The following is a 23,166-nucleotide window of genomic DNA, read 5'->3' as shown; positions in this document are numbered from 1 at the left end:
TGATAGTATGTAAGTTGGGGGCTTGTTTACACTTATGTCCATGTATCCAAGCAGCATCACACCTCCAACAAACTCCTGGTTTCCTTGCTGCAGGAGCAGGTGCTGGAATTTTAATTCCTTGAGGGGCAGGGTTATAGCTTCTCTGCTGAGTATTGTAACTTTGCAGTTGTTTTTCTTTCTGGGCCACAAAGGATTGAATTTTAGCTTGTAGTCCACTTTCATAATCTCTGGCCATCCAATATGCTTCACTTAGTGTTTTGGATCTTTGAGGTCTGAGATTACATCTGATGCTGGGTTTTAATCCATTGATGGAACTGACAACATAGTAATGCTCTTGCAGATATGGGTGTTCCTCTCTGACTATTGCCATGATTTCCTCAAATTTGTTGGTGTAATCAGAAACTGACATGTTCAGTTGTCTAACTGAATGGAATTCCTCAAGTATCTCATAAATGCTTGACTCAGCAAATCTGTTGCAGATCAGTCTACAGAAATCATCCCATGGCATTGATACATTGGCGAGTTTTGCACTTCTGAGCCAATTGTCAGCTCGACCTGTAATATATGTTTGTGCCGGATCAACTTTGCATTCTTCAGGACCTTGAGCCAACTCAAAATATTCGTTAACTTGTCTGATCCAGCCCAAAGGATTTTCACCAGAGAAACAAGGGAAGTCCATCTTAGGCCCTTTGGCAATGCTTTTGAGAAATTGGGTAGCTCTGTCAGTTTTGTAGTGAACTTGAAGAGTACTGTTGGGCGTTGCATATGGGGGATTGTGTTTGAACTTGAGTCTCTATTTCCTTGTTCCTGTCCTGTTCGGGTAATTGTTTGGTAGTTTCTCTTGCTGCTGCAGTACAATCCATGAACTTCTGCAATTTTAACTTAACAAAGTTTTCTATCTGAGTGTCAATTTCCTGAAGAAGTTCAGCTGTTTGCTGTGATTTGTCAAGCTCTTTAGTGACTGATTGCGCAGGACCAATAGAAGTGGGGCTTTGAGGGCTGGCTGGGTGGGTAATTTTTACCTTCGAGCTCCTTCAGGTAATTGAACATATCACTCCGAATCTGGGCACTTCTAGAGACTAAATTCTCCACTGTGTCAATTTTTCCCTCACATCCATCCACTCGGTTCAGTACTTCTAGAGACTATATTATCATTGTCAAGTTCTCGCGATTTGTTGGGACAGTTTCTTGGATTCGTTTTGAACAGGTTTTTGCATTCGTATTTTTTGTAATATAGTTGCTTTGTTCTGGTAGACGGTTGCTTGGATTATTTTGCTACAACAATGTTCATTTTGTGTTTTCTTTGTAATTGACTTGTTTTGGATTTTTGTTAGAATAGATAAGTTGCATGGGGAGGGGAGGGGGTAAGATAGTTGTCCACAAAGGCTATTCAAGTTGGTCATACGTTTTTTCTGCCTAAAGTAGACAATCTAATTAGGAATGCTAGGAACAGTTGCTTGGTTTTGCTAGGATAATTTTTTCATAGTTGTTATTTAGTAATGCAGTTGCTTGGATTGGATAGTACAGTTGCTTAGTTTTGTAGGATAATTGCTTGGTTATGCTAGAATAATTTTGCATTGATGTTTGGTAATACATTTGCTTGGTTTTGGTATAAACAATTTTGCATTGTGTTGGTATTACAATTGCTTGGATTTGTTAGGACAATTGCTTGAATTTTTTGCTAGGAATAGTGGCTTTGGATCTTGCTAGAAAGTTGTGTGGATTTCTGCTAGGGGGGGGGGGGGGGGGGGCAGTTGCTTAGAGTTTGCTAGAACAATTGCTATACGCAGATGTATATAGTTGCATACACACACAAGATGAGTTGGACTTGCACACATTTTCTTGATTTTCTCATTTTACACAAACCAACCAATATGAAACACACATGAGTTGCTTGTTGAATGCACTGGAATTGCACGAAAACACCCCAAAATTGCTAATTTTTTATGTGATACTCAAGTGCATAACGATCTGAAAGTTATTGTCCTTGTTTTGCCTCCAATAGCCCCATCAATGATGAACTTAGACTTTTCCATATGTAGCACTAAAGGTGCCTCATGTTGTGTGCGATTTTCTCATTTTTTTACACAAACCAACCTAATAGGCTGTCCTACTGGGAAAAAATGAAGTTGCTTTTCTATAGCACTAAAGCTGCCTCCATCGTACCTAAAGTTGCCTCGAAAAAAAGTTTAACGAAACATATCTATGTGAGATCTAGTTTCGAAGAACTCGTCGCGAGAAAGCCAACTGTGAAAACGAAATTGAATTTCGACACTTAAATCAGAAGTTACAGTTTTTTAAACTTTTTGGATCCCCAAATAAATGCACGCGAGGACATGGTTTCCTTTTTAGTGAACTACGGCCGTGCGCGTCAGCTGCTCTTTTCCATATTTAGATGAGCGCTAGTTCCTACCAGTGGGCGCTCGGGCGCCCGCTAGCCATGTCCATTTAAGTAATATTCTGAATAGAGCATACATTGCATCTGCACTGAGGTCATAAACACACTTGACGTTAAACATCAATTTAAGTAATACTCTAAATGATCGTTGCTGTTATGTACTAACATGCTTGGTCTGACACACGGTAGAAATACGTATAGTTATCTATGTACCATTGGGATATGCATCTATCTGTATATAATCCGATTCCAGATCTGACATAGTCTTCTTTGCCTCAGTGTAATACTTGGGAACTCTATTAGTGTTAACATAGAAATAGAGCATCCATTGCATCTGCACTGAGGTCAGAAAGACACTTGACGTTAAAAATTTGTTTAAGTGACTCTGAATGGTCGTTGTTATTATGTATAACATGCTTGGTCTGACACACGATAGATATACTAGTTATCTTAAAGACTTCAACCCAGTAATTGTGGATGGTCAGCTCTTGCCAGTTGGGGAAAAGGGACCAATGAAGCTTCTACCATTATTAAATAATAATAAAATGATTAATTATGTTCTTTAGTGGCCTGCAGCTCCACAAAACCGTGGGAGAAGGTGAGTTCCCAAGTCTTAACCAGCCATAGTTCCAGACTCCAGAGACGCGCAAGAAGGATGGGAATGGTGGTTCAGTAATTTGGTCTCATCGCGTGCGATCTATTGGAGGTATCGTTGCCCACCAAGCTGTTCATATTTCTTTCTTTGCTTTGTGCAAATGAGCTTCCTGCTTAGTCTTGTTTGCATTGCTTTTCGTGGGGTTTTCGTTCAGGTTACTGACGGCTTGAGTTCTGATCAGTTCCTGCTTGGACGCCAGATTATCCGCCAAACTGGTAGACAGCAGCAGGTATATATATCCAGCTTAGCATAATTATTGTACAATGCAATCACTCAATCCAGTCTTAACCACAAGAGTTTGAATCTTCACTGTTCTTCTAGAGATGTAGTAGTACATAGTAATACTATTTAGTGCAGATCTAGTGCTCTGCGGGGCGATTTGCTATTCGTATTGAGCTTCTGCAAGTTCTGTATGCATATTCAGTCAGAGTTCGTTATAGGAAAAGGGATCAGCTAGTTCGTTATAGGAGAAAACTAGTCGAATCTGATCCCGCCTCACCACCCCGCGGCCGACGTTTTCCTCCATGCTCCATGAGCTAGCCCACATCTCTGCCGTTGTCTCCTCGCAGCCACATCTCTACCGAAGCCGACGTCGCCGCATTCTCCACGAGAATAAATAGCAAAAGCATGTCCCAACTAGATCCAATCTCCCATTGAGAGCAAAGAGAACCAGATCCCCAATCCCCAATCAATATTGATTGTACAAGTAAACATAAACGGCCAGCAGCACTCGAGAACTCTTCTGTTTATTTCACGCTGATGTCGTCATCATCTTCCTAGTAGCTACAGTGAACTCAGTTAGCTGGCGTGATTCGTTTTCCTCCCTCCCTATTAGACCTTCCCTGCGGTCCGTCGATCGCTAGCCTACCCTTTCCCCAAGTTGTAATAGCTAGCTCTAGCATAGAACCGTAGAACTACTTGCTAGATCCTCGACTGTATCCAAACTTAAGTGAGTATCCATGAGTAAATAGAGCTAGTTCGAGTGAATTATGTGTTGATTGTGTCGTGATCCTGTCAGGGCGGCATTTCGGTGATTTGAAGCAAAGCTTATCTCCCTGTGGAACAAGTTGTGCTGCGTGAGCCACGAAAATATCCTACTGAAAGGTTAGATCCACTTGTAGTTACAAATGCATTGGAGTTTGTATACCATAGTGTTTTTTTTCTTCATTGTAACTTTTAGATGGTGTGGCAACGTTAGATGCATCATTTTAGATACTGGCATTGGGTTCAGATGGAAGCTCAGCATATTCCTCTCTGTATAGGATGCAGCCATTGAGGCATGCATGTATCTGTATATAATCGGATTCCAGATCTACCATAGTCTTCTTTACCTCACTGTATCACTTGGGAACCCTATTACTGTTAACATAGAAAATAGAGCATCCATTGCATCTGCACCGAGGTCGACGTTAAACATTTGTTTAAGTGACTCTGAATGGTCGTTGTTGTTATGTAACATGGTCTGACACGCGATAGATATACTAGTTATCTTAGAGACTTAAACCCAATAATTGTAGATGGTCAGCTCTTGCCAGTTGTTGTTATGATCGTTGTTGTTATGTAACATGCTTGGTCTGACACACGATTGAAATACTAGTTATCTTAAAGACTTAAATCTAATGATTGTGGATAGTCAGCTCTTGCCAGTTGGAAGAAAGGAACTAACGAAGCATCTACCATTAAGTAATAACAAATGATTAATTATGTTCTTTAGTGACTTGCAGCCCCACAAAACCATGTGAGAAGGTGAGTTCCCAAGTCTTAACCAGCCATTGTTCTAGAGACACGCGAGAAGGATGGGAATAGTTCCATAATTTGGTCTCATCGCGCGATTTATTGGAGGTATTGTTACCCACCAAAGCTGCCCATAATTCTTTCTTTGCTTTGTATAAATGGGCTACGTGCTTAGTCTTGTTTGCATTGTGCTTTGTAGGGTTTTCTTTCAGCTTGGAGGTCTTCACAATGACTTAAGTTCTGAGTTCCTGATTGGACGCCAGATTATCCGTCAAACATGTAGACAGCAGCAGGTACATATATCCAGCTTAGCATAATTATTGTACAATCCAATCACTCAATCAAGTCTTAATCACCTAGAATGATGTTAATCCACAATTGTTATGTGTGCAAATTTTGTGTACTATTTAGTTATAGGAAAATGGGAAATTCATATAGAGCTAGTGCACATCTCGTGCTTCTAGGGATGTACTGTACTCCCTCTGTTGCTAAATCTAAAATGTTTTGGCGGTTCAATTTAAACTGCCAAAGTGTCTTACATTTAGAAACAGAGGTAGTACCATTCAGTGTAGATCTAGTGCTCTTCGGAGTGACTCGACATTCATACAGAGCTTCTGCAAGTTTTGTGTGCAAATTCAGTCGAATTTGTTATAGGAAAATGGGAAAGCAGTTCTCTCCCAGACGACCAGATGTAACATCTGTGATCTCTGCTGCTGTCTCCTCGCGCCCCCCAAGCCGACATCGCGGTATGCTCCAAGAGAAAAAAATTAACAAAAGCATGTTCCAACTTCCAACCAAACCCAACCAGCCAATTCGAGAAAGAAAACCAGATCCCAAACGAATAGTGGTTCCGGTCGCCCCTGGAGTAAAAAGAAAGCCCAATGCCCAAATCCAGGACCAAGCCGGTGGCTGAAGGAGGTGGACAACCGGGGAAGCAGGAATCCATGCACGGAATGATGCACACCCCAGAACTTCAATACGGCATTAACCAGAGCTGGAACATGGCAAAGATCGACCAAGCTAGCTAGCATGGTGCATGAAAGATCAAATCGAAAGGTTAGATCCACTTGTAGATCCGACCCATTGAGGAGTTAGTATATCTTAACAAAGTCTCATCTGAAGTCTAAGCCGTTCGATATTCACGCATCAAGGTTTCGTGTTTCCGAGCAGGCTCACATCAGCTGTCTTCATGTTCGTCCGTTGCTCAGAAAATAGCCAGTCCCAAGTCCCAACAGGGTTTTTTTTTACGCGGGCCATTTTGTGTTTTGTGTATTGGGCCTTCTCCTTACTGGCTTATTGCTACAGGGTTGTAGCTTTCGGTTAAGGGTCAGATGTCCTTTTCCTTTCCTTGTTTTTGTTTGTTTGGGTCTTAACATGTAGTTAGAGGAGAGAGTGGTCTTACCACCTAGTTAGAGTTAAGTATACTATTTTTAGATTTGCTATTTTTTTTTGAAACCGAGGCAAAAGATTTGCCTCATCAATTAATTAAGCAAAAAAGAATTGCACAGTTAATTAACGGAAAACCACCGATGCAGATAAACCACACGTAGACTACTCTCAGAGCATGCAACCTGACAACCAAACCCAACACCTAACGACCACCAATACATCGCAAAGACACCCCAACGAAAGTAACTTAGCCGAAGACTACAGGCACCACCAAATCAACGGAGACAAGTCAGGCTATAAGGACAACCCAAGAGACTGGTAACCATCCATCAAGCACATACGGACACCTTTTCTGTGGCGCCACTCTTCTTTTCTTTGCTCTAAGAGCCTCCTCCACGATCGCCGTTCCAGATCCAGGGCTCACCCTCTCCAAACGTTTGAGCAAGCTGTGAAGCTCTATCTGAAAGAGAATCTCATTGACCTTGTCACGCACAGAAACCTGCCCAACAATCACGTGCGAGTGGGTGCCCGCAACATCGGAACCTCCACGCTCCACAGGGGCGAGCGCCTCAACATCATCAGTCACAGGTAGCACTGACACGATGGACTCAGGTGTCTTCACTTGCTCACATGACAGAGCCTTAGAGTTAGGTGTCAACACACCTGTCTCATCAACCTCTCCACTCAAAGATGCCACATGCCCGATGGCCATAGATGAAGCAGTGATAGAACCAACCAAGTCTCCACTGTCCGCAAAGGTGGGCAGCTGAGGTAGTGAGGGTGTCATGGCCACCACCAAGGACTCCAATGAGCTCGGCTCCATCGGTAACACCATAGATGATTCCCCACAAAGCTCCTGCAACTCAGGCATAATCTAAAGAATTGGAGCCACGACCTTGGAGATGACCCCATTCTCCAGGAGAGACGGCGTCGCATGTAGAGCACGAGGAGAAAAATCTCATCTAGATGAGAATTAACAAAGTTCTCTCATCTAAATTCTAAGCAGTCAGATATTCACGCATCAGAATTCGTGTTTCCGAGCAGGCTCACATCAGTTGTGTTCGTGTTCCTTTTGTTGCTCAGGAAATAGCCAGTCCCAACAGGTTTTTTTACGTGAGACATTTTGTGTTCTGTGCATTGGGCCTTCTTCGTAGTGGCTTATCTATACAGGGCTGTAGCTTCCAGTTGAGGGTCGCATGTCATTTCCCTTGTTTTTGCTTGTTTGGGACTTGCTGTATAGTTAGAGGAGAGTGGTTGTCTTTTTTAGTGTTTTCAAGTCTCTTATCCAAGTCAATGCACGATGGGGAAATGCATAATGCCTGTGCATTATCTGCCAATCAACATTTTTTACTTATTTATTCCATAGTACCTTCTTTTTATGTAAAACAAAAATGGGTCAACTGGAATGCATTTTAAACAAAGAAGGTGCAAAAAATATTAAAATTATGCAACTGCAAGCAGTGGCAGAGGCAGGAACTTCCTCCTTCGTATTCATCAGTAGCGAGGCCATAGCAATGTACATCGAGCTAGCAGCAGTATACCCACGTGTCAGTGACGTGTAGCGCCGCCCCTGCGAGTGTTGCAATCCTAGACTTGCAATTGCAAGTATAACCCGTCTGCAACTGTATGAACCTAAACGAGACCAATCCGGGCTAGACTAGCTTGTTGACATTTTTTCTATAGAAAAAAACTCCGTGAGCACCAAGCGCTCAAGCCGAGACTCGAACCCTGGTGGGCTGGCTGTGAACTCCCGCACCTTGTCAACTGAGCTAAGCTCTGTTCTCAACTGTACGAACCTCAATGTGGGCTGACAGGGGTGTCAGACAATTGCATGTCCACCGATTACACATGCCACTGCATGGCCCCCAATGTTACTGCAACGGGCCAGTAGGGTTTTGATAGCCAGTTGCATGTCCAACATGATACTTGCAACTACAAGGGTGGTAACTCGACTGCAACTGCATGGCCCCCGATGCGACTACAACTGCATGGCCCCCGACACAACTGGAGTGGGATTGGGAGGTAGAGTTTTCGCCCAGTTGCATGTCCACCACTAGATATGCACATGCAAGTGATGCAACCCGATTACAAATTGCGTGGCCCATGACACGTCTGCAACTGGGCAAAGAGGGGCTTATCAGTCAGTTGCATATCCAACATATATATGTCAGCATTGCAAAACGACCATAACGTCACAGCCCACCATGTGACTACAACTGGGTAGGGGTTTGTCTGCTAGTTGCATGTCCACAAAACTGCTACTTTTTTATGCATTTTTTCATTTTCATTTTTTGTCAACTCATTTTTTGTTATTGTTTTCATGTCGTCATTTATATGTACATCACAACCCAACAAATACAAAGAAGAAAAGCCCAGACTAACAGTCCTAGCGAAGCAATAACCCACAAAACAACTCAACTTACTAAAAACCCGACCCAACAAAAAGATAATGTCACCTTAGATGTGACATAATTATTTCACATCTAAATGCGCCCTAAACAAACCCTATTGTTTCTTATATAGCTAACCACTCATATCGAGCGGCGTAAATCACACATTATCTAGATGCGTGGCAATATACGTTAGGTCCATCATTTTAGATATTGGCATTGGGTTCAATTAGATGCATGTGTACCACAAAAACACATTTAGAGACATCATTATTTAACCATGCTTAGATACACACTAGCTTGAGGCAGTGGGTCAAAACCATGTTTTTTAGGAGATCACCACCGGTTCATTCAGGTTTGCATGCAAAACCATCCAAGAAATTTCCGTAATCGCCTAGGGCTCTATTGTCTAACAGTCGTAGTCCCTGCCCATAAAATGGTTGGGTGGTTAGTGGCAACGCAAACCCAAATCACGGATTGATGTCTATCGATAGTGTTTCACAATGTACCTAATAACAATATACTAATAACATACGTGCATATGTGTGACAGTGAGTCGTCACCTCAGATACCAGATGGACACGCGACACAAGTTATACCCCTGGTTTGGGCCTTCACATGGTGAGTAAGAACCTACTTCTTATATGGGATTATATCCAAGACACATTACAATGGGGTGCACAATAGCTAGTCACAAGTCGAGTTGCCGGAGTTGGAGTTGGACCCATCCACGCCCTCGAGAAACTTTCAATCTATTCGTGTTTGGCAGTACAAAGAATAAGGTAACATCAAAAAGGGGGCGACCCGCGAGCTAGGGTTCCTCCCCTGCTCCCCCCTCCCCCCCCCCCCCCCCCCCCCGCTGCCAGTCGCCGTCGTGCACGCCTCCCGGCCCACCTCCCTCTCCCCCCTCCTCCTCCCCCTTCCCCGGCGCTCCTGTCGCCCCCCTACGCTCCTCCCTGTCTCGACCCCCTCCTCCTCCATCTCCCTTCGCCGCCGCCGGCAGCAGCCTCCAGCGTGCCTGGGTGGCGCCGGTGGCGGCGGGCGTCCCTTCCCCGCGCACCTGGAGGAGGAGCCGGGGCTCCCTCCTGCCCGGCGGCGGAGTTCTGCGGGCCTCGGATGCCCTTGACATGGCGGCGTAGCCGTTGGCTGCGGGGCGGCGCGGTGGACGGCTGGCCGGCGACGCCCGCTCGGCCCAGATCTGGGCCCTTTCGGGCCCCATCTGGGCTAGGGCGGGCCTGCGGTCCGGGGCGCGATGGCGTGGCTCCCTGGTGGTGAGACGAGGCGGCCATGGCTGCGGTGGTGGTGGCTCCGGCGGCCGGCGTGCTGCAGCGTGGCTGCAGGGGCTGTCCGGGCCCGTTGGGGTCCGGCCGGGCCGGTGGTGGCCTAGCAAGTCCCTGTCGCTACGTCCGGTCGGCTCCGCGCGGAGGTGGAGGTTGTTCCCTCCTGTCGACTGCGTTCTGGTTGCCTCCGATCCTGGTGTCCTCTGGTCCTACCTCCAGGTCTTGTGTTGGTGGCCTCAGTGAAACGGTGAAGATGGTGCGGTATCCGTGGTGGCACAGGCTGGTGGGCGTCATGTTGGGCGGTGCGCTTCCGATTGTCTGGGGGTGGCGGTGGTGGTTTCGGGGCGGGAGAAATCTCTGGCGGCTCATTCGCCACCGGCGCGGCTGTGCCCATGGGCGTTGCCGGACCCTCCTGAGGGGCGTCGGTGATACCCCTTCCCCACTGCCATCCGCGTACCAGGGGAAACCCTAGGACTTGTCTGGGCAGCAGCGTCGTTGTCGTCACATTTCTTCATGAAGATGTTGCTTGGTACGCGAGGCTTCGGAGTGCTTGACGGGCGGTGGTACTTCTCCGGAGGGTACAGCGGGTGTCGGCCATCTTTGCTTAGTTGAGCTGCCGGCGTCGGCATTTGTTTCTTTTTTTCTCCTTTTTCTTTTGTGCTTGTTTGTGTTGCGGCCCCAGCAAGCTGGTTGTATCGGTTCGACGTTGCTTTATAATCTAAAGCGGGGGGAACCCTTTTCGTAGTAGACAGGATGTCCAGATTGGATCTCGACAGTGGGATCCCCCCGGTGTAGGCCCGTGACAAGGATTAAGCCTAGCAGCCAGACGACCCGAGTCTTCAGTAGAAGAATCACTCGGGCGGGCTGGTATCAGCAAGCCCATGTGATTGAACATATCGGAGCCCATCAAGCTAAATACCCTCATGTCCATCCGACTAGACCATACATAGTCAATCAAGGCGGATGTTACCAGTTAGGGCTGCAAGAAATGCTCGAGGCTCGTGAGATGCTCGAGATCGACTCGTATTTTGTCTCGACTCGAGATCGACTCGAAAATAAATGAGCTAATTGTGATAACTTTATGTAGCTCAATCGAGAAACGAGCTGATCTTGAGCTAGCATTGGCTCGCTCGATTTTAGCTCGATAGCTCGATATCATAAAAGTATGTTAAATAATCTTCATATCTATTACAAAGATTTAGATCATCTATTGCCATATATGTTGTGTATGATTTTTTTCTCTTCATTTTACCTACTAGCAAACATGGATATTAAGCGTGGACAAAATTTAGCCTCAATATGATTTCCGGCCAAAATTTGAGAGCAGACTTACCTTCATTTTCTTCTCTTGCTAGCTCATCCACGATCTCTTGTGTTATTAAATACTAGTCTTCAGTTGAGAAATAATAAGTCATATTTTATATTAAAAAATCTATGTTGTGGCTTATCTTGTTTTAAAATTTGCTTAAATTATTTTAAAACTCATCTTATTTAGCTTGAAACTAGCTCGAGATCGACTCGAGATCGTTAGAGCACGAGCCACATTTTACAGCTCGACCATGAGCCTCGCTCATTTTGAGCTTGCTCGAATTTTAGTATGAGTTGTGTTGAGCCTAGTCCAACTCGTTCGAACTCGACTCATTTGCAGCCCTATTACCAGCTACGCTATCACCACAACATTATGGCGTTGGGGTTAATTGCATTTGTAACTGTCGTAATCATGGCTATTATTACATCGTGGTTCATAACTGGTAACTCCACATCCTCATTACGGTATATAAGGTGAGTATGGCAGGAGATCTTAGACAAGATTTGACAGAGATCAAAATAGTTGTAATCACCCGGTTCATACAAGAGAGGGAACATCCAAGCAGGAGTAAGGTGTTACACCTACAACAGCGTGTGAAATCCCGTACCTAGATCTTCCACGTGCGCCTTGCCCACACAAATCCCCCTAATCAAGAGTATTGACATGTAATTCCCAAGACAGTTGGCGCACATCCTGGGAGCATGCGCACGTTAGAATTGTGATCCAAGTGGGATCCTCTACGACAATCGTTGGTGAGCTTAGTCCCGGGTAGCTCGTGCATTTTTCCATCTTCACTTTATCACCAATTATGTGTCATGGCATCTTGCCTGCGCCACATTCTGTCAGAGCATGTTGATCGCTGCTAGGAGTGTGGACTTCGTCACTAGTCACGTCATCATCACTAGGTCCCTCCCCGACTGAGGGTGCCAGGTCTCAGGCGATCCCTAAGATCTTCACCAATGACACACACCGGTAATGTGGCTTCCCAGCTTGTTGGTATGGTCACTTTTGACTCCATCTTTCCGCGTTGGTTTTTTTAGTTCGGCGGGTAATGAGAGTTCGTCCACTTCCGCCCCCATGAAAAAGGTGTACATGGCCAACAATGGCGCAATTCTGGCCGATACGACAGCCCAACAAATTGTTGATGCACTCCTGCACATGCCACTGATGGACAACATGCCTACCGAGAGAGCCCTTGAGGCTACTCATGTGGATGTTTTCACTGAGCAGGAGTGCCTCGCGGAAGAGAGAGCGGTTCTTGAGGTGCGAGAGCATGGGTTCTAGTCGCCGCAGGAGAACAAGGCACGTTGTCACCCCCAGCAGTCCACTTCAATTATGCAAGAGGACATGTTGCATGTGATTCCCAGACAACATGGGCATCGGAGGGCGTCGCTTACACCGCACTCCCGCCAGACACCTCTTGCTTTCCATGGCTCTCGATGAAGTCCTCGCTTCGCCTACTAATGGGCCCGAGGTGAGACATCATCGTCGATTCACCAAACTGTTCAAAACAATCATAGAACAAAAGAATGTGGCCATCTTGTCTTCAAGTCCTACAGCGCCAACCTTCGGCAAATCACTATCGCCCCATCACCATGGACTCGTCAATCTGTTCCCCAAATATGTGGGTGTGCGTGAAGACATCGAGTGAATCCACACAGAGCGACGTCGATCTTTCTCTCCTCCCAACAGGAGAGAAGGACGCCGTGACACGCGGAGCGATATTGAGGCCGTTCGAGCAGCTAGGCGGCACGCCGAGCGTCGTGACGAGGTGGGTTGGCCATTTAACCCATGGTCACAGGGTCATGTGTGCTTCACTCGGCACATACGGATTGTGCCATTTCCATAGCGGTTTCGGATCACCAATGGAATTATAAGTATGAAGGTATTGTCAAGCCCGAAACTTGACTGGCCGATTGCTTGCATTATTGGTGGGGGCAACCAGAGTGTTGCTCTGCGTTATCTCCCATTGATGTTGGGGAGTTCCACAAGGGCGTGGCTTAACAGCATGCCCGAGGACAACATATGCGATTGGGATGTCCTGCGTGATGCCTTCATTAAGAACTTTGAGGGCACCTACGCGAGGCCTGCCATCGCGCATGACCTCTGGAATTGCATCCCGAAGGATGACGAGTCGATCTGTGAATACATCAATTGTTAGAATCGGCTCCTAAACTCCATTGAGAACATCTCCAAGCCTAGGCCATCCAGGCCTTCCAGCAAGGGGACTTCGACGAGCTCCTGAGGCTGAACGATGTGTAGTGCCTCTATTAGCAAGCCAAGTTCTTATTGAGACTTTGTTGTTCATCTGAAATGGCAATGTGTAATGCGGGGGAGCTTGGTGCCATTGAGCACAATGGCAAGCGAGATATGTCGCTCTTCCTCTATGTGGCCATCCAATTGTATCTACAAGGTAAACACCAACTCCAATCCCTTAGGGCCACAAGGCTCGTCTTGTGGCATGTGGCTTTCAGAAGGATCATGTCCGCGACTACGATGAAACTTTCCCTCCCATGGCTCACATGACCACTGTTCACACCCTTCTTGTCCTGGCTTCTATTCACTATTACTATGTCTAGCTTGATTTCAAGAACGCCTTTCTTAATGGTTGGTAGCATGAGGAGGTCTACATGCACCCACCTTTCTGGGCATGGCCTATCATCTTCAAAGCTCTCTTTATGGCCTTAAGCAAGCCCCACATGCCTGGTTTGGGTGTTTCACCTTTGCTAGCTTTCCTATGAGCAAACCATGATAATGCCCCCTCCTTGTCCTCCTTCCATCCTAAGGTCGAACTCTTCTTCTGTGTTGTGTACTATGGTTAGGGAGAAGCTCTCGCCCTGGAGGCATGGAATAACTATTCTTTTAATCTGTCCTTGCTTTATTCCTCATGCCATCGACAGTCTATGTATCTAACATCTATATCTTGAAGCCATGGTCATCACTAAGAATGACTCTGAATACAAAGGCTCATCTTAATGAGCAGTTTCTTATGTCTGATCTTGGTACTCTATGCTACTACCTTGGGATTGAGGTCTCCTCTACCTTAGATGATTTTTTCTCTCACAAGTACATCCATGTTGAGACTTTGAGGGAGCTCAGTGTCCAGTCTTGAGATTTTAATGACGGGCCTCTTTATAAGTAGTTGTCACTCGTCCGGATACCTCTATCTATTTCACATTTCAACTAAGATCATACCTACTCTCACTCTGGTTAGACACGGTCACCCCCTTGGGTTCTGTGACATCTTCGTGGGACTATTTGTCCCCATCGTTTCTATCGACACTCCTTAAGATTTTTGGTTGCTTTCTGCTTACTGTGTTTTTTCTTGACAATCCTCTCATTGCCTACAAGATGAAGAAATAGATCACAATTTTGCATTCAAGTGTAGTAATTGAGTTGCGAGCAAGCTACAACTCTTCTTACAATAGAGGTGACTTGGCTATGGTGGTTGCTTTAAGATTTTTTTTCTATCTCTACATGAACTCATCTTTTATTAGACATATTGTGCTACCAGTGTTGCACGTGACCTTGTGAAGCATGAGCTCACCAAGAAAATTGGTGTCGATGTTGCATCATGCGGTCCCGAGTGCTAGATCATGTGATTGATGTACATTCTACAATATTTGCCTTCCAAGTTACAATTAGTAAATTTCTAGACAAAGGACCAGACTAGAGTGCAACACGACTTCTTCCTCTCCAAATTAAATGTTGTTGAATGTTCATCCTCCATGAGTTTAAGGGGGTTGAGTAATATATATTTTTTGCTTATTAGGTGTATATTATTGTAGGATGGATTATGTCTAGAGGGGGGTTCCTTGGCAATTTTAAGCTTTCGTAGAGTAGTTCTATGTATCACCCTACACATGAAAGTCTACTAGAGAGTACAGACAACAGAAAGTAAAGACACTCAAGTTCATGTAAGAGGTATAATTAGAGATATGCAAACATGGGTTGGCTCGGTGAAGATTTTTTCTGTGGTTCGGATAGTTTGCGCTATTTTACATCCATGTAGATGGAGGCTTTGATCCACGGAGGATCTAAGATCACAATAATCCTGGTTGCGAGATACCATGAAGGAACAAGGTCCACTAAGGACGCTCACCCATGAAGGGTGCACGAAGAAGCAACCTACCTATCCCATCATGGTGTACTGCCACGAAGGACTAGCCTCACTATGGTAGATCTTGACGAAGTAGGCGATCTCCAAGCCCTTACAAACTTCTTGGGCGCTTCACAATAGTTGAAGACTTCTAAGCACAGGTAGCCGATCTAGGAGACACGCACCCTCCAAAAGTTATAAGATGAGGTAGCTCCCATGAATCTCTTACACTTGTGCTTCAAAACATAATCTCCTCTTGCACTCAAACTTTGACAAGATTTGGCTTAGCATTTGAGAAGTAGGAGTGGAAGCAAAGAGGGGTTTAGATCCAAAGGATTGGATGTTGAAGTAGAAAACCCTTTAAAATTAGGACAAGGAGGTGGTGTTCTATCTCAAAACACATGATATGAGGGGAGTTTGCTTCAAGTGGACTGATGGGATAGGTGGGTATAAATAGGCTGGACCAGAAATCTGACTGTTACCGGCAATATTGCACAACTCGTAAGTTGTAGAGTGTTTAGCTCCGAGGCTCTGACGTTAATAAAAGAGGCCACTATAAAAATCACTCGGTCAATCTCGAATGAAGTCAATTGGAGGCTCCAAAACACACACTTGGGCAGTGGCACACTCTTTGTAACCACTTCGGAAATTCCGACTGGATTGCTCCGGAATTTCGATGGGATAATAGAAGGTTTACCAAATGCTTCTGTGGTTCCAAATGCAATGGCTGGCAGCTCTGAATGGCCAGGGTTTTACAATCTCTATATTTGGTACATTGTTCAGCGGATCCGACCGGCAGAGCTCAGAAGCTCCGATGTATATGGAAGATAGGTAGACATAGTGGAGGAGAAATGAAGACTTTTGAGGACTTATGGAGTTGACCTTCAATCACTCGAGAAAAACTCATTATAGCTTCCTCATCTCCTTTTGATAGTATTGGCATGCCTAAGAACTCGATGTGATCTTGGATCACTCAAATGACAATGGTGAATCCTTGAGCTTGACTAACACATGTCATCATGTTGATTTGTGGGGGTCACCTTCCATTTCCTTCGTTGCAACATAAGAAACTTTCCCGAAATCATCTTGTAGCAGGCATTAGTTTCTTGAGATATGTTGAAATTAGTTACCAAAATCTACCTTGGGGAATGGACGAACATTCAATTGCCCAAAGGGTTAGATGTGCCTTCAATTATCATTGTTGTATAAGGAGTTTTCTGCATATTTAACACACATGTACGTATTTATGCTATGACTATGGCCTATTGAAAATACAAGTTGCATATTTCTCACTCTTAACAACTGTAAAACACACTGATAATAGAACTGATATAATTCGTTGTGCATAAGCAACTTACTATGAACTAAATTGCTAAAGTACTGGAATGTGCAGTATATGCCACACCCTCACTCTCTATTAATGTGGATATTTTTGTCAGATATCTTTCGTACTTATAAATGTTTGAGTTGATGGCGAGTTCACATACTAAATAAAAAAATGTACTTCTACCTACATGTGGGACTAGCAGCCTTTCAAGAGACATAAATAAACAAATATAATTTTACTCACCTCTTAGATCTAACCCCAATAAACAAAGACACACTACCCTAATTGAGAGAATAATACTCCTGTGAAAAACATAAGTACAAAATGCAAGTGTGTGACTCTAACTCTAAAACATAATCTTGATTTTAGTTTCTCTTTCCATCCAGTTCATGCAGTTCCATATCTGATCCTGTCCTTGTTAGTTTTATAACGCTAGCTGGATTCACCCAGATGCAGCACATGTACGTGCAAAGCTAGCTCCAAACAAGCACACAAGCAGCTTGACTGATTTCCTGCCTAGCAACAGTACGTGCGTGTCTTGCCGTATGTATACTTGAACTAGAGGCTAGCTTCAACTTGGCAGAACGTCTCGTGGCGACTCGCATACTTGCAAACGAAAAAAACAGATCGGAGATTTTTGGTTAGCCACAGGGGCGTGTTGCTCCTGGCTTTTTCTTCATTGCTTCGATGATCTAGTTTACAACGTGGGATTACATAGGTATAAATAGCAGCTAAACTACCAATATCTATCCTATGCGGTGATTGCCTCCAAGCCCGTACCGGACAAGGAGTGCACGTCGTGGTTAATCCCACAGTCCTCATATCTGATCCATGATCTTTTACCTGCAACTTACTCACGCCTATTCTCCTATCTATAAAGTTCAAAATGTCATCTGACTTATAAATCTTGCAACGGATCAACTATGGTCGCTTAAGATTCTCCAGCGACCGCATCATAATATTTATTATATTTTGCTCTCTTTTTAATAGTGAATCCTGCAATAGCCCCAAGACACCATAATTTTTGACGATCTCGTTAGCTGATGGTCTAATTTCTCATCTTTTTTATGGGATGGCTTGGTAGCACCACATGGGAGTGTATGATTTCTACTGATAGCCAGTATGGCATTTTTATTTGTCTTTGAAACACACAAGTGCTTGCGCAAAATAAAAGGCACTAACACAAACCAAACTCTGTCTGCAGATTCCAAGCTATATTCTGATGTGCCCTTTTTGAGCAGTGAAATTCTGTGGCTTAACTGCCACAGAGAATAATGGCAGAGGGGGTGATTCTTTTAGCGGTGACGAAGATTGGCACTGCTCTGGGAAATGAAGTGATAAACAAAGCTGGTCCGCTGTTCAGAAACTTCAAAGCACAGGTAGGAGAACTCCAAGGTGGAATGAGCCGTATAAGTTGCGAGCTCAGGCTGATGCATGAGTTTCTTTGTACGATGGATATACGCAATCGGAAGGACCAAGTATATGGAATTTGGATGGAGGAAGTGCAGAAAGTAGCACACCGGATTGAGGACATAGTAGATGAGTATCTATTCCTGGTAGGGCAGAGACATGACATTGGATGGAGGTTTTATCTGATGAAAGGATTCAAGCAACCAGAAGCTTTGCTTTCTTTAAACCGGATAGTCTCTCTGATAAAGGAAGCAGAGGCCAGTCTTCTGCACCTCTTCCAAGCAAAAGACCGATGGGTTCCAATGGCAAACAACGGCCCTGCTGATAACTCTGGCTATATTGTTGAGAGGTCCCAACATCTTGCAAGCACTTCTCATTCTATTAGTGATGAAGATCTTGTGGGGGTTGAGAAAAACAAAAAAGACCTACTGGAGTGGCTAACAGTAACAGATAATGAGATGGAAGGCTCTACAGTAGTACTGTATGGCATGGGAGGCCTTGGCAAAACTGCTCTAGCTGCAAATGTGTATAAACAGCAGAGAGAAAACTATGACTGTCATGCATGGGTATCTGTCTCACAAACATATTCGCCAATAGATCTCTTGTGGAAACTATTTAAGGAACTTCATCGTGATGGGGAAACTGCTCCGACCGAGATCAATACAATGGACTTGATCTATATAAAAGGTAAACTCAGCAAGTTTCTAGAGCAAAAGAAATACCTGATTGTGCTGGACGATGTCTGGAAACAGGAAGCATTCAATGATTTGCTAGGAGGACTTGCCCCAAATACTAAAGGAAGCAGAATAGTCATTACGACGCGCAATGACGATATAGCTAAGCTGGCGTCCGAAGGACGTGCACTAAAAAGTGAATGCTTGCCATATGATGAGTCAAGGTTACTCTTCTGTAAAAAAGCTTTTCGGATGGATGATTGCCCTGCCGAGCTGGAGGTCCACACAAAGGAGATAGTGGATAAATGTAATGGTTTGCCCCTTGCTATTGTCTCGGTTGGAAGTCTCTTGTTTGTGCGCGAGAAGAATCCAACAGAATGGAAACGAATCCATGACCAGCTAGGTTGGGAGCTAGCGCATAACCCAGGGCTTGATGATGTGAGGAATACTTTGTATTTGAGCTTCATATACCTTCCTACATACCTGAAGAGTTGTTTTCTGTACTGTGCCTTGTTTCCAGAGGACTGCACTTTTCACAGGAAGGTGCTCATCAGACTATGGATTGCAGAGGGGTTCATTGAGGAAAGGGGTCATAGTACATTGGAAGAAGTTGCAGAAGGCTATTTGAACGAGCTTGTCCACAGAAATATGCTGCAGCCTCTGGAATGCAACTCATTTGGCAGAATAAGATCTTTCAAAATGCATGACATTGTTCGTGAGTTGGCAATTGATTTATCCCAGAAAGGAAGTTTTGGTCTTGCATATGAGTATGGGAATCATGGTATCCTGGACACAAACACTCGTCGCTTGGTTGTATCTAAATGCAGCACTGATATTTTGTCACATTTACAGCTACCTCGTCTTAGATCTTGCATCATATTTGATAAGGCCATGCCATCATCCAGAATACTTGATTCTGTAGCAGATAAGTCTAAGTACATTGTAGTCCTGGAACTACGTGGCTTGTCGTCCATTGAGCAAGTACCAAGTGCTGTTGGGTGTCTTTTTAATCTGCGTTATTTTGGATTGCGCGATTCAAAGGTGAAGATCCTCCCAAAGTCTATCGAGAAGCTCTCCAACTTGTTGACATTGGATATTTTCAACAATATGATACAAGAATTGCCTCATGGGATTGTCAAGCTGAAGAACTTAAGGCACTTACTTGTTGAGAGAATTGTAGATCCGTCACATCGAGCTTTTATATGTCGCCATGGTATGCGCATCCAGAAGGGTCTATCAAATTTGACTAATTTGCAGACGCTGAATACAATTGAAGCACGAGAAGATTCTATTAAAGAGCTGGGGGAGCTGAAGCAACTAAGGAGCTTGAGGATAAGTAACCTGAAGGAAACCCACTGTGCGCTTTTTTGCAAGTCCCTCTTGAAGATGCAACTCTTGAATCAATTACATATTACCATGAGTGACAAGGATGGAATTCTTCAGTTGAATGAGCTGAAAACCCCACCCCTCAACCTTCAGAAACTCATTCTAAGAGGGAGATTGGCAGAAGAGACATTTCAGTCTCCTCTTTTCCAGAAAGGAGGAAAGAAGCTATGTGGACTATATCTTGTTTGGTCGTGTCTGCCAGAAGATCCCCTCCCATCCATCTCAGGATTGGATAACCTGACAGAGCTGCATCTTACAGAAGCATTCGTCGGGAAAAAATTAACATTCAATAAGGGATGGTTCCCCAATTTGAAGTCTCTGAAACTGCGTGACTTGCCTTCTCTAAATAAGCTAAAGATAAAGAAAGGTGCCATGGCAAGCCTCCATATTTTGCAGCTAGTGAACCTGAGAAAATTGAAGGATGTTCCAGCTGGCCTTGAGTTTCTTACAACCCTCCAAAGTCTAAGTTTTCTCCATATCACTGAAGAGTTCCTTGTGTTGCTGAATGAATATTCTGGGATTAAGGAGATCCCGGTGTGGTATTCTATAGAAGATCAGCCTGTGACAAGGAAATGTAAGTCACTCATCAACTAGTTAGTCTCTACAGTTTTTTACAGCACATTTTGTTATAACAGCAAATCTTGTATTGTCTCTGTAACAAAATGTTTCATGTTTTTTAGTCTCGATCTAAACCAAAAAAAAACGTCTTGCATTTTGATATAGAGGGAGTAATAAATAAATCAAGTAGCTTAGGATCTAAGGTAGAGAATATCCACACACAAAATTGCTTCCTTCAGGGTAACAGAAATACCGCCAAACATCATTAATTGAAACTTCACTAGAACCTTTGCTCAGTATGTCCATGGTTCCCGTTCAATAAAAAAAAAATAGCGATACTGAAACTTCTCTGCAACAGATGTGGCGTGGTGTTCGTCGGGGCTTGTCGGCCTCTAGGCACCATGGGTATGCCGGCGCCGACGAGTGCCCGGCGTGGTGACGCTGGTGGACGTGGTGGTCATCTTCTTCCAGAGATGGCCGGCTAGAGGCTTGGTGATCGGATCTCGAGATCCATCATCTAGTCCCGGCTGCGAGTAGGGGAGACATGGTTGCCGGTGAAAACCGAGCCGACGGCAGGCGATGGCGGCGTTCTCGCCGTTACCTTGATGGAGGCATCGTCGTGTAACTACTGTCGACCCACTCGTGCTGCTCCGGGGGAAACCCTAGGATCTGGTGTTCCAGATCGGACGATGGCGGCACTGCGGTGTCGTTTCTCTTTTGGGAGCATCGTTTGTGAAGCAGCGCTGGAAGTCAGAGGCAGAAGGTGGAGCGGCTTTGTCTTGCACGGAGCTTTGGTGGAGATGTCAAGTCATGCCTGACCGACAGGTGCTACGCTTTGTCATGCCTGGTCGGCAGGTGCTACGCAAGATAGACCTTTCAAGGACTTCAAGCTGTGTTGGCTGGTGGTACTTGGCAGCATGGCGCTGAGGTGTATCAGTGGCGACTGCGACGTGCTCAGCTGTCTGCGCGCAGGGAGGAGGTGCCGTTGGACGCCGTGGTGGCGTCGACGATCGCTAGACCGAGCAAGGTTGATGCATCAGTACAGTTCTGAAGATGGAGCGGTGGCAGTTGGCGGCGGCGGCCTCTGAGAGCACGCCGGAGCAGTGTGTGCCCCAGACCCGGCAAGTGGCTAGGTTGGGGTCTCAGGTCTTAGATGTTAGGCTTGTCTGCGATGTCTGTTTGGTATTACGCCCAGGCTATCTGCGCCCCTTCATCAACTAGATAGGTGTAGCGATAGTTTGTTGCTTAGACGGCGGCTTTAGTCTTACTGTTGTATGACTTTGTAAGGTCTTGTGAGAATAATTAATAAAGTGGTCGTATGCATCGCCCAGATGCAGAGGCCAGGGGTCATCCTCCTTTTCTAAAAAAAAGATGTGTGATAAACTTAAGAGAAATTTTCCAATGTACTCCCTCTGTACCAAAATAAGTGCCGTTGATTTAGTACAAAGCCACACTTATTTTGGAACGGATGGAGTATATGTAAATCCTTCCCGTGGAATATGCAGAGAAAAATTTCGATGGTCCTCCATTTATTTTTATGATTAGTCAATATGAAAGTATTAACAATTCTTCTTCTCAGGATTAACCTGGTCTCCTCAAGCAGAACACCATTATTGCGTAAGTCTGGGCTACAGCATCCTGCATACGGCCACTTGTCAACTGCCTCGATGATCCTTTCCAATATTGGTGCATGAACAATATGAAATAATTGCGGGGTTCCTATTATCTTAAGTTCTTGGTGTATTCTGCGTGCAGAATAAAAATGTTCATATTTTGGTTTGAATTAAATTAATAATTTGGTGGGTATGGCACCCCACTGGCATATACTGTTCCAACGACTGTTGAATCATTCATGGAGCGAATTGCCCTTCAATGTTACAGCCAAGTATTGTATCATTCAGTGAACATGGTGTACTGAATGTTTTATTACTGCTTGTATGTTTTTCATCTTGGTAAAAAGATTAAAAATTAAGGTATATCTGCCCGCACTTGTTGCGGGAGTACTTTGCAATATGTTTCAGTGATATTTGATTGTACGGAACATGAATATTTGATATAATAATTTGAGAGCTGAAACTTAAAGTTTGATTATTTTATAGTTTTGAAATATTTATTAAACATAAATAGCATGCAGAATGGAAATTCTCATGCATGTTTGCATGTTGAAGCGGGTTTATTTCCTATGCATAATTGCATGTTGAGTTGAGGTGGGCCTATTACCCAAAATGGTTTTTGTCCCGCTTTATATATAAAACAACGATCAACAGCACCTGATACAAACACACACCCCACAACACACGCGCACACACACCCAAGGTAGAATACATAGGCGCTGAGCGCAGCAACACCATCCCTAGCACTACAAGAGCAGCAGGGGGCTACAGCCGTGAGCACGCCACCGCAAAGAAGTGAAGCTGCATATGACGAACCGTGGGCTCCAAGGCGGCGCCTTCAGGAAGGGAACGACACCGGAGTGCCGCCACCGCCCGATCCGAGGATCAGAGTTTCCCCTAGAGCAACACGATGGGCAATGAGAGCCGCGACAACGGCTTCAAGA

The 23,166-nt window shown here is 44.7% G+C and overlaps 1 protein-coding gene and 1 long non-coding RNA gene across 3 annotated transcripts; both read left to right on the top strand.

Annotated features, from left to right (window-relative positions):
- Positions 1-3,034: 3,034 nt before the first annotated feature.
- LOC123496988 (uncharacterized) lies at positions 3,035-4,879 on the top strand. Its single transcript, XR_006669205.1, has 3 exons — positions 3,035-3,104; positions 3,208-3,282; positions 4,072-4,879. It is a non-coding gene; the product is annotated as an uncharacterized lncRNA (long non-coding RNA).
- Positions 4,880-4,980: 101 nt separating this feature from the next.
- Positions 4,981-22,656, top strand: LOC109769301 (disease resistance protein RPM1-like). 2 transcript variants are annotated; one of them, XM_045232515.1, is made up of 3 exons: positions 4,981-5,080; positions 17,786-20,625; positions 22,189-22,656. In XM_045232515.1, coding segments are annotated over exons 2-3 (2,772 nt in total). In that variant the 5' UTR covers positions 4,981-5,080; positions 17,786-17,855; the 3' UTR covers positions 22,191-22,656. The 2 variants fall into 2 exon arrangements, with proteins under 2 accessions (XP_045088450.1, XP_020183642.2); XM_020328053.4 differs by lacking the exon at positions 22,189-22,656 and having other exon boundaries at positions 17,786-20,939.
- The last annotated feature ends 510 nt before the right edge of the window (positions 22,657-23,166 follow it).

Source organism: Aegilops tauschii, chromosome 2, assembly GCF_002575655.3.
Source record: "Aegilops tauschii subsp. strangulata cultivar AL8/78 chromosome 2, Aet v6.0, whole genome shotgun sequence".
Classification (NCBI taxonomy): domain Eukaryota; kingdom Viridiplantae; phylum Streptophyta; class Magnoliopsida; order Poales; family Poaceae; genus Aegilops; species Aegilops tauschii.
Note: the sequence above shows the minus strand (reverse complement) of the source record. Positions and strands in the feature narration are given on the sequence as shown.